The sequence below is a fragment of the Megalops cyprinoides genome, chromosome 13 (genome assembly GCF_013368585.1).
Source record: "Megalops cyprinoides isolate fMegCyp1 chromosome 13, fMegCyp1.pri, whole genome shotgun sequence".
NCBI classification, from domain to species: Eukaryota; Metazoa; Chordata; class Actinopteri; order Elopiformes; family Megalopidae; genus Megalops; species Megalops cyprinoides.
Window position 1 is genome coordinate 27,685,377 of NC_050595.1, and position 14,774 is coordinate 27,700,150.

The window sequence follows — 14,774 nt, forward strand, 5'->3', positions numbered from 1 at the left end:
TAGCCTGTTTGAAGAGCCTGGCAAATTTGAGAGGAGAGCATTCAACTGCGAGCATGACAACTGGCCTACTTTGCTCTCGCGTCACTGACACTGCTCACTGTACAAAACACCACTTCAGTTCAGCAGCTTCTACGGATACAAACGACAGTAGGCTTACTAGGGCTGTACTGCAAAATTCGAAGCTTTGAAGCTTCGTTCATTGAATTGGCATTCGATTGTGAAATTAAGCATTCGATTAATAGGATGGGTGCTCAGTTGCAGTTTTAAGGTTATTGCTACTGTAATACAAGAAATTTAGATGTTAAAGTGGCCTGCTTTTTATTATCGTTTAACATAAACAATTTGTCAATAAACTGTGGGGCGCCAAGACCTTTTTCATAGATAGAATGCCTTCTGTGCTACAAAATGCATATAAATTCATTACGTAACCATGTAACACCGTAACGCGCTTTGTCCATGAAAAACACAAACGTGTTGGCATATTGAAGAGAGCACAATACTTTCGTGCACAGAAAACAAAACGGATGATTCCTGTCGTGCACTGAATTAACCGTTGTGCTTTTCATTTTGTGGACAAAAGAAACTCATTTTGTAGACAAAAGTAATTCTGTCCACATAATAGATGTCCTAGGCCAGCATTTATGCTTTTGTGGTACGAAATTCAGAATGCGCTATACTATCATTATTCCGTGCCATTGAATATTCATTTTGTCCACTTAACTGTTTTGCTATATTACTGAGAGTATGATGTGCACGAAAGGGATTTAGCACAATATATTCCGTGACTCCGCAGTTACAAAAGGCATTCCGTCCACGAAAGCAAAGGCTGCTTGAACTTTCGTAGACATCAGTGTTTTGCTTAAGTACAAAATTAATTATGTTCATAGGCTGTATTTCTGAAGGTATGATGTGCGCGAAAGGGCTTTGGTCCAATACATTCCGTGAGTCAGCAGTTTACGGGATGAATTATGTGTCATAAAATCGCACAGGAATAATTCCGTACACTAAAGCAAATGCTGGTTGAACTTTTGTAGACAGAACTGTTTGTTACATTCATTTGGTCACTTACAAAATGCTGAAACAACAGGCCAAAATGATGACATCACGTCACAGACACTCAAAGTTTTGTTCGAAAAAGGTTGGCAAAAAAAAATGGCATTCGATACAGCCCTCAGGCCTACAGTTTAAGTCCAGCAGTCCAAGAATACGACAAAGGTCAAGAGGCACTGAATTGACTGTGCTCTATAATGAGTGGCCATCTATGTGACATCACTATTTTATGTATAACCTTAATAACCTTTACACAGGAGTATGAGAAAACTGGTACAGGGGCTGACAGAACAGGATCAAAGCTGACTAATGTAATTAGGTGGGTAGTTATGTAAACTCCTTGCACTTGTACGTTTCCTGATATTAATAATACTGGGGGACCTTTGAGGGAAGTGCTTTGTTCAGGCTGATGAGATTCTCTGACAAGGCCTGTGGCTGAGGAGATGGTCTCCCAACAACGGCACTGTGCAATCACTTATCCGCTCTGGCCTAACTATACCCTGCCATTTGCGCTATGCAAACGGTATCAGGGAGGCAGAGGGCAAGAGAGAGGGAGGGAGAGAGAGAACATTTTCGTCCGGCTGCTGCCAAACCTGTGGCGGAACTGAGGCAGTCACAGTTCCCTGCCAGGAGCTGAGCCAACAGGTACACTGTCACTAGATTCTCCAGAATCTCTTTCAGCTCAAAGCACAATCTTATATGCTGCTCTGTCCTGTTAAGATACACATCCACTATGCCACACAGATTATGACAGAATGGGGGGGGGGTTACTTCACTTTAGACTATTTCTGACCTCTATACCCTCACTACCCGGTGTCTGAGAGGCGAGAGTCAACTTCAATTTGGCCATAACCATAAACACCATTAAAAGATAAGACAGCCTCAATTAGGCTGCACTCCTCGGCTTCTCACAGTCCCGACCACGCACGGCGCACTCTGCAAACCCATTTACACTATCTATATTTATATCAATCTGTGTATGCGGGGCACTCGTGTGAGCGTTTACGGGCATGTTTGTGTGTGTGTGTGTATGTGTGTCTCTGTGAGATGCAGAGAGAGAGTGTGCCATACCTGTTCCTGTACTTTTGCATGCACACAGGGAAAAGGACAGCTAAAGGCTACTGGGGAGAAAAAAATGAGTGCTGTCGAAAACATTTCAAGTTTAAGACAGGAAGTGATTGAGTCACTGTCTGCCATTAATCAAGCAGCGGGTGACCCGTTAAGTAAAACTCATTCCCGCGGTGGGATGTCGGGCTGACGTGAGACAACTTACTCACCGGTGCCCGGCTCCGGGCAGGGGTGAGGAGGTGGTGGGGGGTGGGGGTGGCAATTACATGCTCAGGAGGTGTAAGGACCCACACATAATGGCAAGTCAGTGAGGAGGAGGAGTATGTTCGTTATTATTATTAGGTTTTTATTAGGTTTTTTTCATATTTCATTTTATACATTAGATGTATCTATTTACACTTTACTCTGAGTTCCTCTCAGTTCCACATTTATTTTTAAACCCCTTGGGCCCTTCGGCAGCCAGCTTGTGACCTTTATTTAAATGTCTCTTCCACTCTGGGCAGATCTCATTACAGCTGGGCTGGTGACTTCCTACAATCCATCTATTTTCAAAAAGTTTCCTCTCTCCCATTCCGCCGTCCCCAGCTATTCGGCGCGAGCTAATTATCGAACCTCGCTTAATGAACTTCCTGCAGCAAAACCGGCCCCGGCGCCTCAAATTTAGACTGTCTGGCTTTTCGAATTCCGCCCAGACGTTCGAGTCACCCCCAGTGCTCTGTGGAGCCCGTCGGCAGCAACGAGATGCCTCCTACCGAGAACCTTGCGTGATCTACGCTACAGAATCAGGGATGCGAGTTTCATCTCGACCCCGCTCTGTCCACGGCAAGGAGGTAATGGTGACCCTGCATTTCAGCTGCTGACCGCCGCAGGGCTGTGAGGCGGGGGGGGGGGGGGAGGGGGTGGGGCTCTCGTCTAAACTCGTATTCGGAAGGGACATAAAAACCGACGGCGTTACAGATCACACTTTGAATGTAGCTTCCCTTCCTGGTTAATAAGTCTCCCATCAAGGTTTTCGCTCCTTAATGCGGTCCCTCGCTACGGCTCACTGGGGCCAGGAGAGCAGGGGAGGGCGAGCTGGGGACAGGGATGGGGAACTTTGCAGGAGGGTGTTTTCTGCAGGGGAGCATTAATGAGGGCCTCCTCCGCCTCCGGCCGCGGGGACAGAGCTGCGGCGGCTCGGCGCGTGCACCGCGGGGACGCCGGGCCCTCGCGCTTGCCGCAGAGGGAGTCGCACATCATTATCACGGAGGCTGCGCCCACCGCGGGATCCGGCGCCCCTCCCCCCGGGGTGCGATTTAATGACGAATCAGAAGCGATAGAATGCTCCATTTAGCACCGCTCTAATGACGATCCCGAGAAGCCTGGCCTCGCCGGGAGTCATTTTGGTCAGCCCCTGGAAGGTTAATTTGGGGCGAAGCTACCCAGAGCAGTGCTGACAGTGTGGTTAATGCCATGTCTGCAGTCAGCCTCACCGAATGATAGCCTTCTCTTATAACCCACTGGATCTTGCACTTCAGAGGTTCAGAGACACAATCTACTCCAACTACGGTACCTTTCTGTTGGGCTTTACTTATTACAACTGCCCTGGAATTCAGAGCACCTGGGTTATCGATCAAGCTTTAATGGTCTCTTGTAATGGACACAGGAACTCCCTGTGGATCTGTGGCCTACCTGCCCATCACAACACAGTAAATTAGGGCACCGACATCATACAGACACTTCTGGAGGGGTCTGAAATGCTGAGGCCTCACCTTTGTCTGCCTCCTCGCAGCTCTCCTTGATCTTCCTGCGGCAGATGACGGCCAGGGCGATGAGCAGACCCAGCAGACACACGGCCAGGCCCACGGTCACCCAGAGTGCCACTGGAGGGAACACCATGCTCAGGCCTGTCACCGAGGGAGCTGAGAGGGACAGCAGTGTTAGTCGCTGGGGTCCGGGGAGGTACCCTCTTCACCATCATCACCATCCATCATCATCCTTCATCATCACCACAACGGTTATCATCATCATCATCATCATCATCATTTTTCATGATTTTATCATCCTGTTTGTCATTATTGTCATTATCATTATCATCTTACCACACCATCATGGTCTTTCCACTGTGTTCCTGCAGTTTCTCTGTGCTGTGCTCTAAATGTTTTCTGGAGACACATATCACACATATCACACCACCACATTTCTCTATGTTTGCCACTGCACACATTTCCTTGTTTCCTTCTTTCTTTTCGTACTTTCCTTACACCCACTGCTCGTTGCACACATTTTGTAGCTTCACTTCATTTAATTTGAGAGTGGAAAAGAGGGAAACAGCAGCATTTTCAAAGACGGCGAAGAGGATAACGCTCTATCAGGCTGTTTCACTCCAGAGACAATTAAACCTCAAGGGTGACAACGGCTCGGCAAAATGAAACCGGCAAAACAAACTGGTCAGTGAGACATAAGGATATTGTCGACTGCCCCAAATTTCCCCAGGGCATTGCAGAGAAACAAAACAAGCAAGAGCATACAGCAGACCCTCTAAATAGCTGTAAGACTGACTGTAATACAAACATGCCTCTGCTGCATAGCCGGTTCTCAGAAGACAACAGGAAAAAAAGGTCTAAAAATGGACCGGCTCTGGTGAAAAAATGACATGGCTTCTATTACAGCTTGACACAAGCAGGAAGGAAAATGAAACTAGAAGAATGAGCCATGCGGGGTCAATATCAACTACCTCCTTCGGTGGAGAATGGCAGGTCTTACCTAAAACGAACAAGACGTCCACATCATTTGATGCGGGAGGGAAGCAGACGCGAGAGCGGGACTTGGTAATTCATACAGACTGCATTCAGAGGGGCAGTACACATGGAATTTAACAGGAGCCGTCATTCCTCCACACAAGGGAGCGCTCACAGCTCCCATAATCCCCCAAAACACCGGAAGAGACAGGATGTAAGGTCCAGCTATCTGCCAGCTTGTGTCTAACAGCTTTCTCCTACCTAAGTTAAGGCGTCTATTTTTTCTTCCATGCTGTTGACAAGTCTCTTACTCCTCAAACTGAATTTGTAGGAGCTGGTGGTCTTTCTCCCTGACGTTCTAAATCTCTTCAAAGCCTTCAAGTGAATAATACCACAAAAAAAGCACAGATTAACTCAGTAATTAATTAAAAACAGGTAACACCAAATTATAGACCAAGATCTGCTTTAATTCAGAGGTGTTAAAATGCAAGGAGAAAAAAAAGTTTTAACAAGTAATAATAACAAGAGGAGGAACTAATAAATGTGTCAGGCACTTTGGGAAGGAGTAAAGATGGCTCTCTCTCGCTCGCGCGGTTCCCTCAGGGCAGGCTGATAAAGACAAATGCCATCTCCAGCTCTCATTTCAGCACTGAGGCCCCCAAGGGCTGCAGGATGGTATTTTTTCTTTCTCCGTTGTTTGATGATGTGATTTTGTTTTCTTCAGAAACAGATTTGTCTCTAATGGCTGTTTTCCAACCCTCTTCTTTTCTCAGCCCCCCCACCCCACCCCCACCAGTCTTTCCCTCCCTTTCTGTCTCTCTCCTCCTCGCCGCCTCTCGCCTTTGTCTCACTCTCCATCTCTCTCTTCCTCTTTCACCCCCCCCAGCTCCTTTTTTCATCCTCTCCCGATCACTATCTCTCTCTCCCCTACCTTCCTCTGTCTCTGTTCTTTCCCTCCCTCTGTCTGTTTGTCTCGCTCTCTCTCCTTGTCCCCCCATCCTCTCTCTTTGCTCTGCAGAAGTGGAGGTACGGAGGGAGACTGCCAGGTGCACAGGCTTCCCTGGCCTGCAGTCCGCGCAGCCACGCCATGCGCTCAGCGCTGTACTACGCCAGCACAAAGCCGAGAGGAAGTCTCACCTTTCATCCCCCTGCGCTATTCCCCTGCGCTATTCTGCTCAGGCCAGGCCAAGCTGAATCCAAATAAGCAACGGCTAACTCTGAACCCCCTCAGAGGGAGCAAGAATAAATGGGAACCGGGGTGCGCAGGTGATCTCCCAAACTGCCGTCTCGACTCCCAGACCCAAAACCGTGTGGACGACAGGCAGCCTCCCCTCGCACGTCAGGTCAGCCTGGTTTGCTCAGGCAAACCCAACCTTCGTAACCGAGGCCCACACGCGACAACAGCCTAACCTACCGGGCTCTCAGCAAGCTGGGGCATCTGGCACGCAAAGCTGACCATGTCGTTTGCCCCTCTCCTTGGGTGGTCTAGGCAGTGGATCCGACCTGTCTCTGAAGTATATACGATTTACAGACAAATGGGGTCCAGTCACACCTGGATGCACAGAGATTAAAGCAGTCACTGTTATGGTGACGGCGACCGAGGGGCGATTAATCTCTCGGCGAGCGTGCATTATGTGAGGATCATGAGGGTCAGTCCAGTGAAGTATAAACACGCTACGTGACATTTCTTCCTGCTCCGTTTGCTGTGCTCAGTGTGCTGGTGCGTCGTGATCTGCATTAGTGTCTCTTCAGCAAATTACACTTCATTTGGAACTGTCTAGACTCTGGGGTATTATGCACATTGGAATTGTTAAAACCTGACTAATCACGGCGCCGAATCAAAACGCTCCTCCTCGAGTATCCTAGAGACCTGACCTCAAAGGCTGAGGTTAATACGGTGTTGATGGCTGACTGCGGTGTCCTGCGTTTGTGTGTGCGCGAGTCTTCCACACCGACAGGCGATTTCTGACAGGTTTAAAAATAAACTCTGCTGCATTCCCTCAAAGCCAATGGTGTTCTCCACACTGCTGCAGTCAGTGCCGAGGGACTTCTTCCCTGCTGCATGTCCTCCCAGCTTGATTTGACTTTCTTTGCTGTCTCTTGCATGCCAGGGTAGGAGTCCATCAGCAGCCTTGGCATTGTGGACCGACCCATGGGCTAGATCAAAAATTGCACTCACCACATTATTCTGGTACGGACACACAACACACACATGGATCAGCCCAAGTCGTCCAAAATGGTGTTCACTGCACAATTCTGGTATGGACACACAACACAACTGTAGCTATAATAAGTACACTGTTGCTGGGGGGAATTTTGATTCGGGAGTCATGCCAGAGATGAGGTGTGGTTTAGTTCAGTCTGACAGTGGAGAGAGACGCTGGAGGGCTTGTGATTCTGTCAGGGTGGTTGATAGGAAGCCAGGAGAAACTCTAAAGACCGTAGACCAGTGTTTCTCAATCCTACTCCTGGAAGCCCCCTGCTCTGCACGTTTTCCATCTTTCCCTGCTCTACCTACCTGACTGAACTCATCAGTGGCACTTTTTGATTAGCTGAGCACAACTGATTTAATCAAAAGCAGCAAGGATAGACAGAAGATATACAGGACAGGCAGCCTCCAGGAATAGGATTGAGAAACGCTGCTCTAGACCACAAATGGCCACTGACAACTAGCATGTTTCAGCTATTCCTCTTGGTAGAACACATTCAGATAATCTGGATCTCAACTGTAGAAACAAAGAAAATCTATACAGGAGCACCTAAAATGAGGCACTTCGTACTTAACTCTGAGACACTAATTTAAACAAGCACTATGTTTTTTGTTTTTTTTTTTCCTAACTTGCTTATGCATCTTCTGGAGCTCAGCCATCGCTGAAATGAATGCAAAATATTACGTAAGAATTGAATAAATTCAAAAATTCAATGCTCAGATGCATTACTCAGGGTTAAAGCATCCAAGAAATATCACTGAATGCAAATGCAACAGACTCAAAAGTATGAGGAGGAGTGGGGCTGGATATTAACGTTCATCTGGAATATTAATGCTGTCAGATCGGAATACTCGGATGACTGTGCATGCATTCTCTTAGCATCCTCCAACAGCATTCTGCCAGGATGTGTGCGAGTACTCTCAGCATTCTCATGTTGTGTGTACACACTCTTTTTCCTATGAGTACACACTCTAAACATCTTCCTTTGATGTGTGTATACATGATTATCAGCTCTCCTTCTATCTGTGTATAAACTTTTAGGATCCTCATATGATGTGTGCATACTCTTAGCTTTCTCAAATAGCGTGCACACACGCACACGCTCTTAGAATCCTGCTTTGATGTGTGTACCCACTCTTAGCCAGTCTCCCATGACGTACATTACACTCTACACTCAGCATTCTCCTATGGCGTGTGAGCACGGCCTCGGCCCATATAACAGCTTGTTAGGAAAGAGCAACGCAGCCTTCCAACTTGCTTCCCATGCCCACCGCTGCATTTTGACATTTGCCAGATTATATAAACCTCATTATTTGTTTCCTCTGCGTACCAGCGGGGAGATCTCAGAGGGTATTTAAATAGTAAGAATAATAATAGAAACTGCCGACAAGAAATGTCAGAGGACAGATTATCGGGACAGGAGGAAAAAAAAAAAACACACACAAGACGGGATAAGCAATTATTTTTGTTTGGAGGATTTGGATTGAGTAAATTGCCTTGGATTCATTTCAGACTTAACCCCGTTTTTATCACGGTCAAAGAGGTGATCGAAAATGCGTGTTGAAGACGTCTTCCTTCCTCACAGCACCGGGGAAGTTGCCGTCTGCTCTCACGAGTCTGTCTCTTCTTGAACATCACTGGCCCAGGAGCATGCTGGGAGATGAAAAACTTGGCGTACAGAGATGGAGGGGCGAGGCTTTTGGGCCTGTCAGCATTTTTGTGCAGCAGAGATTTTTTCCCCCTTTTTTTTGCTTTTCAATGAATAGCTAGTGAGCCAGTTTCAGGAGAGGAGTCTTATTGGTGTGCAGAGAGGGAAACCATCCCACTCTCCTGGACGCTTCCTTATACATCTATTTATATCCTGTCTCTTCAAAAATGGAATTAGCACTCTCCTTCGATGGCTGTAGGAAACAGCAACAACAGCACATACATGCACACACATATGCATGCATTCACGTGCACACACACACACACACACACACACACAAAAGTGTGCATGCACATACACACATACATGCACACACACATATACACGTGTGCACATGCATAAATGCACACATGCACACACACGTACACACATGCACACGCACACCTATGCACATACATAGATGCGCACATGTACAGGTGCACACTCACATGCACACACACACCAATGTACAATCACAGATGCACACATGCACATATACAAACTCAGACACACACACACACACATACACACACACAGAGCAATGAGTGTGCAAGTAATGAAAGAACCTGAAACAATGTTTAAAAGTGTCAAAAGTCACTTTTCTCAGAGGACAAAATCTCGGCCTGTTAAGAGCAGTCTGGCGGTGAGGATGAAACAGCCACGCGGTCTGCTCTGTGATCCCAAACAATAAACCCCATGCTGCAGGATTCCCCCCTGTGGCTCTGGGGTCCTCTCTGGACAGAGCGCGCTGTCGCCGTTAGCGTGGGGCTGCAAGCTGAGCCTTTGTCTTGCTTTCCCAAACGATGCAGATGACTGCACTCTGCACCCCTGCTTTCCTCCTCAACCGCCTCGTCTCAGGACACCGGGCTAATTAATCTGTCAGCAGATGCCGCCTGCGGCGCTGCAGCGGGAGACCACTCTCCCCAGTGCCTCACGTCCGCTGGGACTGGGCGGGGCCGGGCGGCAGCAGGGGGCCGAGCGCGCCGCTAACAGCCCCGCTGCGCGCTGCACGGCCTGCATCCAACCGCCGACGCTCGGCATGAGACGGGCCCCCCGGCTGCTGCCACCGATACCGCCCGCCACCCGGGATTGGCCGTGCGCTCCGCACTGTCCGACTAAAAACCAAAGCGACGGAGCCCCCTGAGGTGGTCAGGACAAGCTCCCAATGCAGAGGCAGCGGGGCGCGGCCCACCCTGGCTGCAATTAGATGTCAAACAAACCCCTCTTACGTAAGTCAGAGCGCTAGGATCTGTTCAGCTATGCCATAATTAACTTTCAAACAAAAAAGAAAAATTCCCATGGAGCAATAACAACCTGATGTAACCTCGTCTGACCCACCGCCGAGTAAAGATGCAACTCAAATTGGGCTTGTCAGCAGGAGTGCCTGGATGCAATTCAGCAATGCTGCCCGTGTAACTAGGTTTCCTACGTGAAAAACTAAGCATAAATCAGTACTGTTGTGCATTGGGGTGTGAGTGGGGGGGGGGTTGCTGGCTATCCAGTGAATTTATGGGGCCGTCATAACCGCTTACGAACCATTTTAGTGTAATCTACCAAGCTGACATGGCTTTCATTTCTCGGGCAGACAAAAGGAAAGAAAACAAAAGACACTATTTAAAGCAAAGGTGGCGAAGGCGTCTGTTGCCATTAGTAGCCTTGTCCTAAACGTTTGCTGCGAATCTCTGGAGCAGGAGAGGGAATGCAGGCTGGAGGATTTAATGGAGAGTGGGAGGCTGGGCAGGAGGCTCCAGTCTGCCCCACCCCGACCACATCGCCCAGGCCTGCTCGGCTCCAGCCAATTCCGCAGGAGCCTACATTAAAAGCTCATCCGAAGCCTCCCGGCTGACAGAGACTCCATCACTTTCACGCCCGCCTCTCCAGAGAGGCAGGCATGAGATGACCGAGGCAGAGTGGACTATTGATTTTCCCTCCATTCCCCTCCTTTTTTTTTTCCCTCCCCATACTGGCAGTGATAGCCGCGAAGCAAACTTTGGGTGCAATAATCAGTTCAAAAGTCTTGTTCTCTAAATTTTTAATTAGCTTTACAACAAGAGCGGACTACAAGAGACTGAAGATGTGTAGGAGGCAATCGCTAGTGACAGCTATCAGGGAGCCTGTCGACAATTCGGCGGGCTGTTCATGTCCTGTGTCGAGCCAGAGTGCGGGAGGGTGGGGGGTGGGGGAATAAAGGAGTCTGTGTCTTAAAGGTAGACCAAGCCATTCTCAAGGGAGTCAAACATGTCACTACGGCAAAAGCAACCGTGCATGGGGGATGAACTTAATTGTGCATGTCTTTGAGTATGTGAATGTGAACCCAAATAGAAGTGCTTATTCCTGTGTACCAATCGCACACTAAGGGCCATTCCCAGCCCTCTCTAATCCTCGCCCCTATCCCTCAGTTTTGCATGGGCCAGGACAAATCTGCCAGGAAGGTGTGCCAAACCTTTAGGCGCAAATTTCAGCAAAGGGAAGGAGCTTATTATATCCTCAAATGGCCCCTTCAACTGAGCCAGCAACTTTGCATGCTTCGAGGGACTATCCTATGAGTGTCCTGTAAGCGGAGGCAAGCCTGGCCATAGAAAGGTTTAAGATGTAAATGTGTGCCCAAAACTTGGGACTTTAATTAACTCCCTGCCCCTAAACCCCCCTGTGCAATGTCGCTGACATGTCAAAACGAGGTCCACTGTCAATGAGAGGCTGAGGTTGAGAGGACAGTTTGGAACACAGCCTAAACAATGTCCCTTACGAGGCTGTGAGCTTATAGACTTCATACATGATTGGTATGCCCAACCAACATTTTATTCAGGGTTTATTTTACTCTTAGAACAACCATCAACATTCATTTTAAAGCCCCTAAAGGCTCAGGCAATGGCACAGCCACACAGAATACAACAGGAAGTGCCAAGGAGCGTATTGGCAAAGAAAATGCAAACGCGAAAATGATGATTTTGTCACTAGCTCCTGTTTTGATGGTTCCTTTTCTTCAATTGATTCTGACAGCCACATTTCAACTCTTTATGAAAGGGAAATCAAAAATATATATTCATATCCTGAAAGAAAAAAGATTTCTCCAAAGTTCCAGTTGACAGCAGAAGTTCTGCCCTGAAAATGCCTCATGCACGGCACTATCTAAGGATTACATAATGACAGAATATTTAAAAAAAACATCTCTGCCTGGGGCTCATTTTATAAAAATAAATCTCATTTTCTTCTGTTGCAGCTTTTGGAGGGCCTCGCTCTGGTTTGGTTCAAGGAGCTTGCCTCACAAGCGGGGCCCTTGTTTTACCCAACCAGCTCAATATTTTCTGGATGATTCGCCCCATCCTCGTCTTTCACAAAAACAGACACAAACCTCAAATTTAAGAACCCGCAGAAGTAGTAATGTAGAATTGTAGGTGATTGTGACATCGCTGGGGCTAAAAACATTAAATTCCCAAGGACACTCGAGTGTAACTGCGTGCCGATTCACATGTGCTTTGACAATATGACTGGGTGCTCCTGGCCGCTCTTGTGGCAGTCTTAAGTAGACAGCCTCTGGGGTGTCATCCTCCACTTCCACTCAGAATGCGATATTTGTCACTTTGCCTAGCCCTTGCATTAAAGATAATGATGAGCTCTTTTTTGTAAATCTAGCAGTATTTTAGCGGGCAGGTTTAAACTACCACCCTGGAATCTCATGCTTTGTAACACTCTTTTTATAAATAGATTCACATTCTGCTCTCTTCACCCCTACACAATACAGCAATGCCCTCTCTGGCAGAATTATACCACACAGACTGAAATGTAGTAATTTTCGTGCTGCAAAAAGGCGCAGATTCAAAGAGAACTGCGAGAGTGGCTTATTTTAAACTGGCTTGCTCAGGGAACAAACTGATGTAGGATCACCACATGGGCTTCAGTGCCGAGCCACAAATGCCGAACAGCGTTCAGTTAGTGTTTCATTGTAATGTAAACTGCCGACCAATTAGATGCCATTCACTTTTACTGCAAATGTTTGCAGGCCACCTGGATAACAGCCTGTCTTTTGAAAGAGGCTCCTGAATATCCTTTGTATCCTTTTCTATAGGAGACTTCACCATACATGTTGACAGAGGGACCCTCAAATCCACACTGGACACTGCCTTATACGTGACTAGACTCACACACATGGAAAGGCATGTACTGGGCACATTTGTTCCTATTTTCCCATTGTTTTAATCCTGTGACCCGGTTATATATGATTATTTCCTTATCATTTTTGAGTTTTCAGCCCCAGGACCCATAAACCCTTGAAGAGGCTCTTTCTAAGCCCTTTTCTAAAGCTCTCATTATGAGATCCTCAACTTTTTAAAGGGAATTTCCTCAATCTGTTTTTTTTTTAACAAAGGACTGGCTCAGGAGATTTGAATCAGGTATCAGTTATGCTATAAATGGACTTTTAATTGAAATTTAAAACCCACTTGTAATTCTCTTTATGCTTTAGTAATTTCATATAAAACTCATTATCAATGCTCGGTTTATTTCCACTTTATATTTGACATTGTGTTGTTTCCACTTTGTTTTGTTAATATGCTGGAGTATCATTTTCATGATGCTGTTAACTGCCTGAGGGCAAAGAGTTTGCTTTTTGGTAGCGAGGGCTACCTATAAACAAACCCTGCAGGGTGAAAGAGATTCCCCTCTCCTGAGGTAAGTCATATATTTAGAATATCAATATTCCTGTGTGTTTATAGACCTGTGAGTCTTCTTGCATTAGAGATTGAGTTACACATTATACGGAAACATCTACAAGGAGACTGGCTGAAATTAAACCTAGCTGACAAAATTAATAATGTAAGGGGAAGGCAGTTTATTTCCCTTCTGACAAATTGGCAATAATGAGCTAAACAAAAATTGTTATTTTATTATATAGATGTATAGGGAAGACTTTCATTTGACCTGAAGGAGATTTAAACACGTGTCATATTGAATTTTACATATTCAGGTTTCGACCTCAAAAGACCTCAAAAAACAGGTTCACAACCCAGACAGCGTCTTCACCATGTCCTCCCATGCACTGTACAATGATGTTTATCACATCTTAACTCATAGGCGGAGTTGGAGGGGAGGCAGGAGGGGCAATGCCCCCCCCCCCCCCAGCGGCTGAAATATGTCACTACATTGAGTCTAAGATAGGTCCAAAATTAATCTAATTAATTACAAGCTTTGTGATTAATTAATCTAAATTAGTCACATATATCAATATTTGCCATGAGAAGCATTTAAAAATATTTTAAAATATTCCAAGCTAGTTTGGTTTGATAAACAATAGCTAGCTAGCAAGCATACCGTATACCTAGCCCGTCCATGTACGCTAAAAAGTAGCTCACTAGCCTGTAGTGGGCTATGATTAAAGGTGGTTTGCTTCACTACCATATAGCTAGCCTTTTCATGTATGATAAAAAGCAGGTAGCTAGCTAACTAACTAACCTGCAGTCAAGAAACTTTATGTGTTGCTTGACAACACGTGTAAATGTAATCCTGAAGGAAATATTTTTGTCGGCGGAGCCCAATAAATGACAAAAAAACATAATTTGTTGTCTCAAATTATTGTTACTTGGTAAACAGCCTTGTTTGTAGAGCTGTTGTATAAAAGCAATATCATACTCAAGATCGTGCTGTTATACTGAATATCTTCGTACCTATGACCGAATCACAGCTGTCCTGATATTTAGTGTAACAGCACTCCCTCTCATGTGATATTGCCTACATACACAGTGACGTATGGGGTCAAGGGGCATCATAGAGTGCGATTAATCTGTGTTAATTTTTTTGACGTGTTATTTTTTCTATAATAAATTAATAAACAATAAGGACGACATAACAGCAAACCTATCACCTGAGAAGATAGTGGACATATACACGGGACGCAAAAACTAGGTAGGAAACTGGTTATTTAATATATATGTTTTACAAGCCTACTGTAACAACAGGTGACACTGTTGCTGAGCCTTTTCTAATTGTGTGCATGTGTGCGTGCTGTACGTTGGATATGAGTGAGTACGCATATTTCATAGTTTT

General features: G+C 46.2%; 1 protein-coding gene across 1 annotated transcript in view; it reads right to left on the reverse strand.

Annotated features, from left to right (window-relative positions):
* Nucleotides 1-14,774, reverse strand: part of LOC118788492 (CD276 antigen-like) — a 61,750-nt gene that overhangs the window by 22,014 nt on the left and 24,962 nt on the right. Inside the window, exon 5 of the mRNA XM_036544509.1 lies at nt 3,870-4,019. Within this exon, the coding sequence (XP_036400402.1) occupies nt 3,870-4,019 (150 nt within the window). The remainder of the gene's footprint in view (nt 1-3,869; nt 4,020-14,774) is intronic.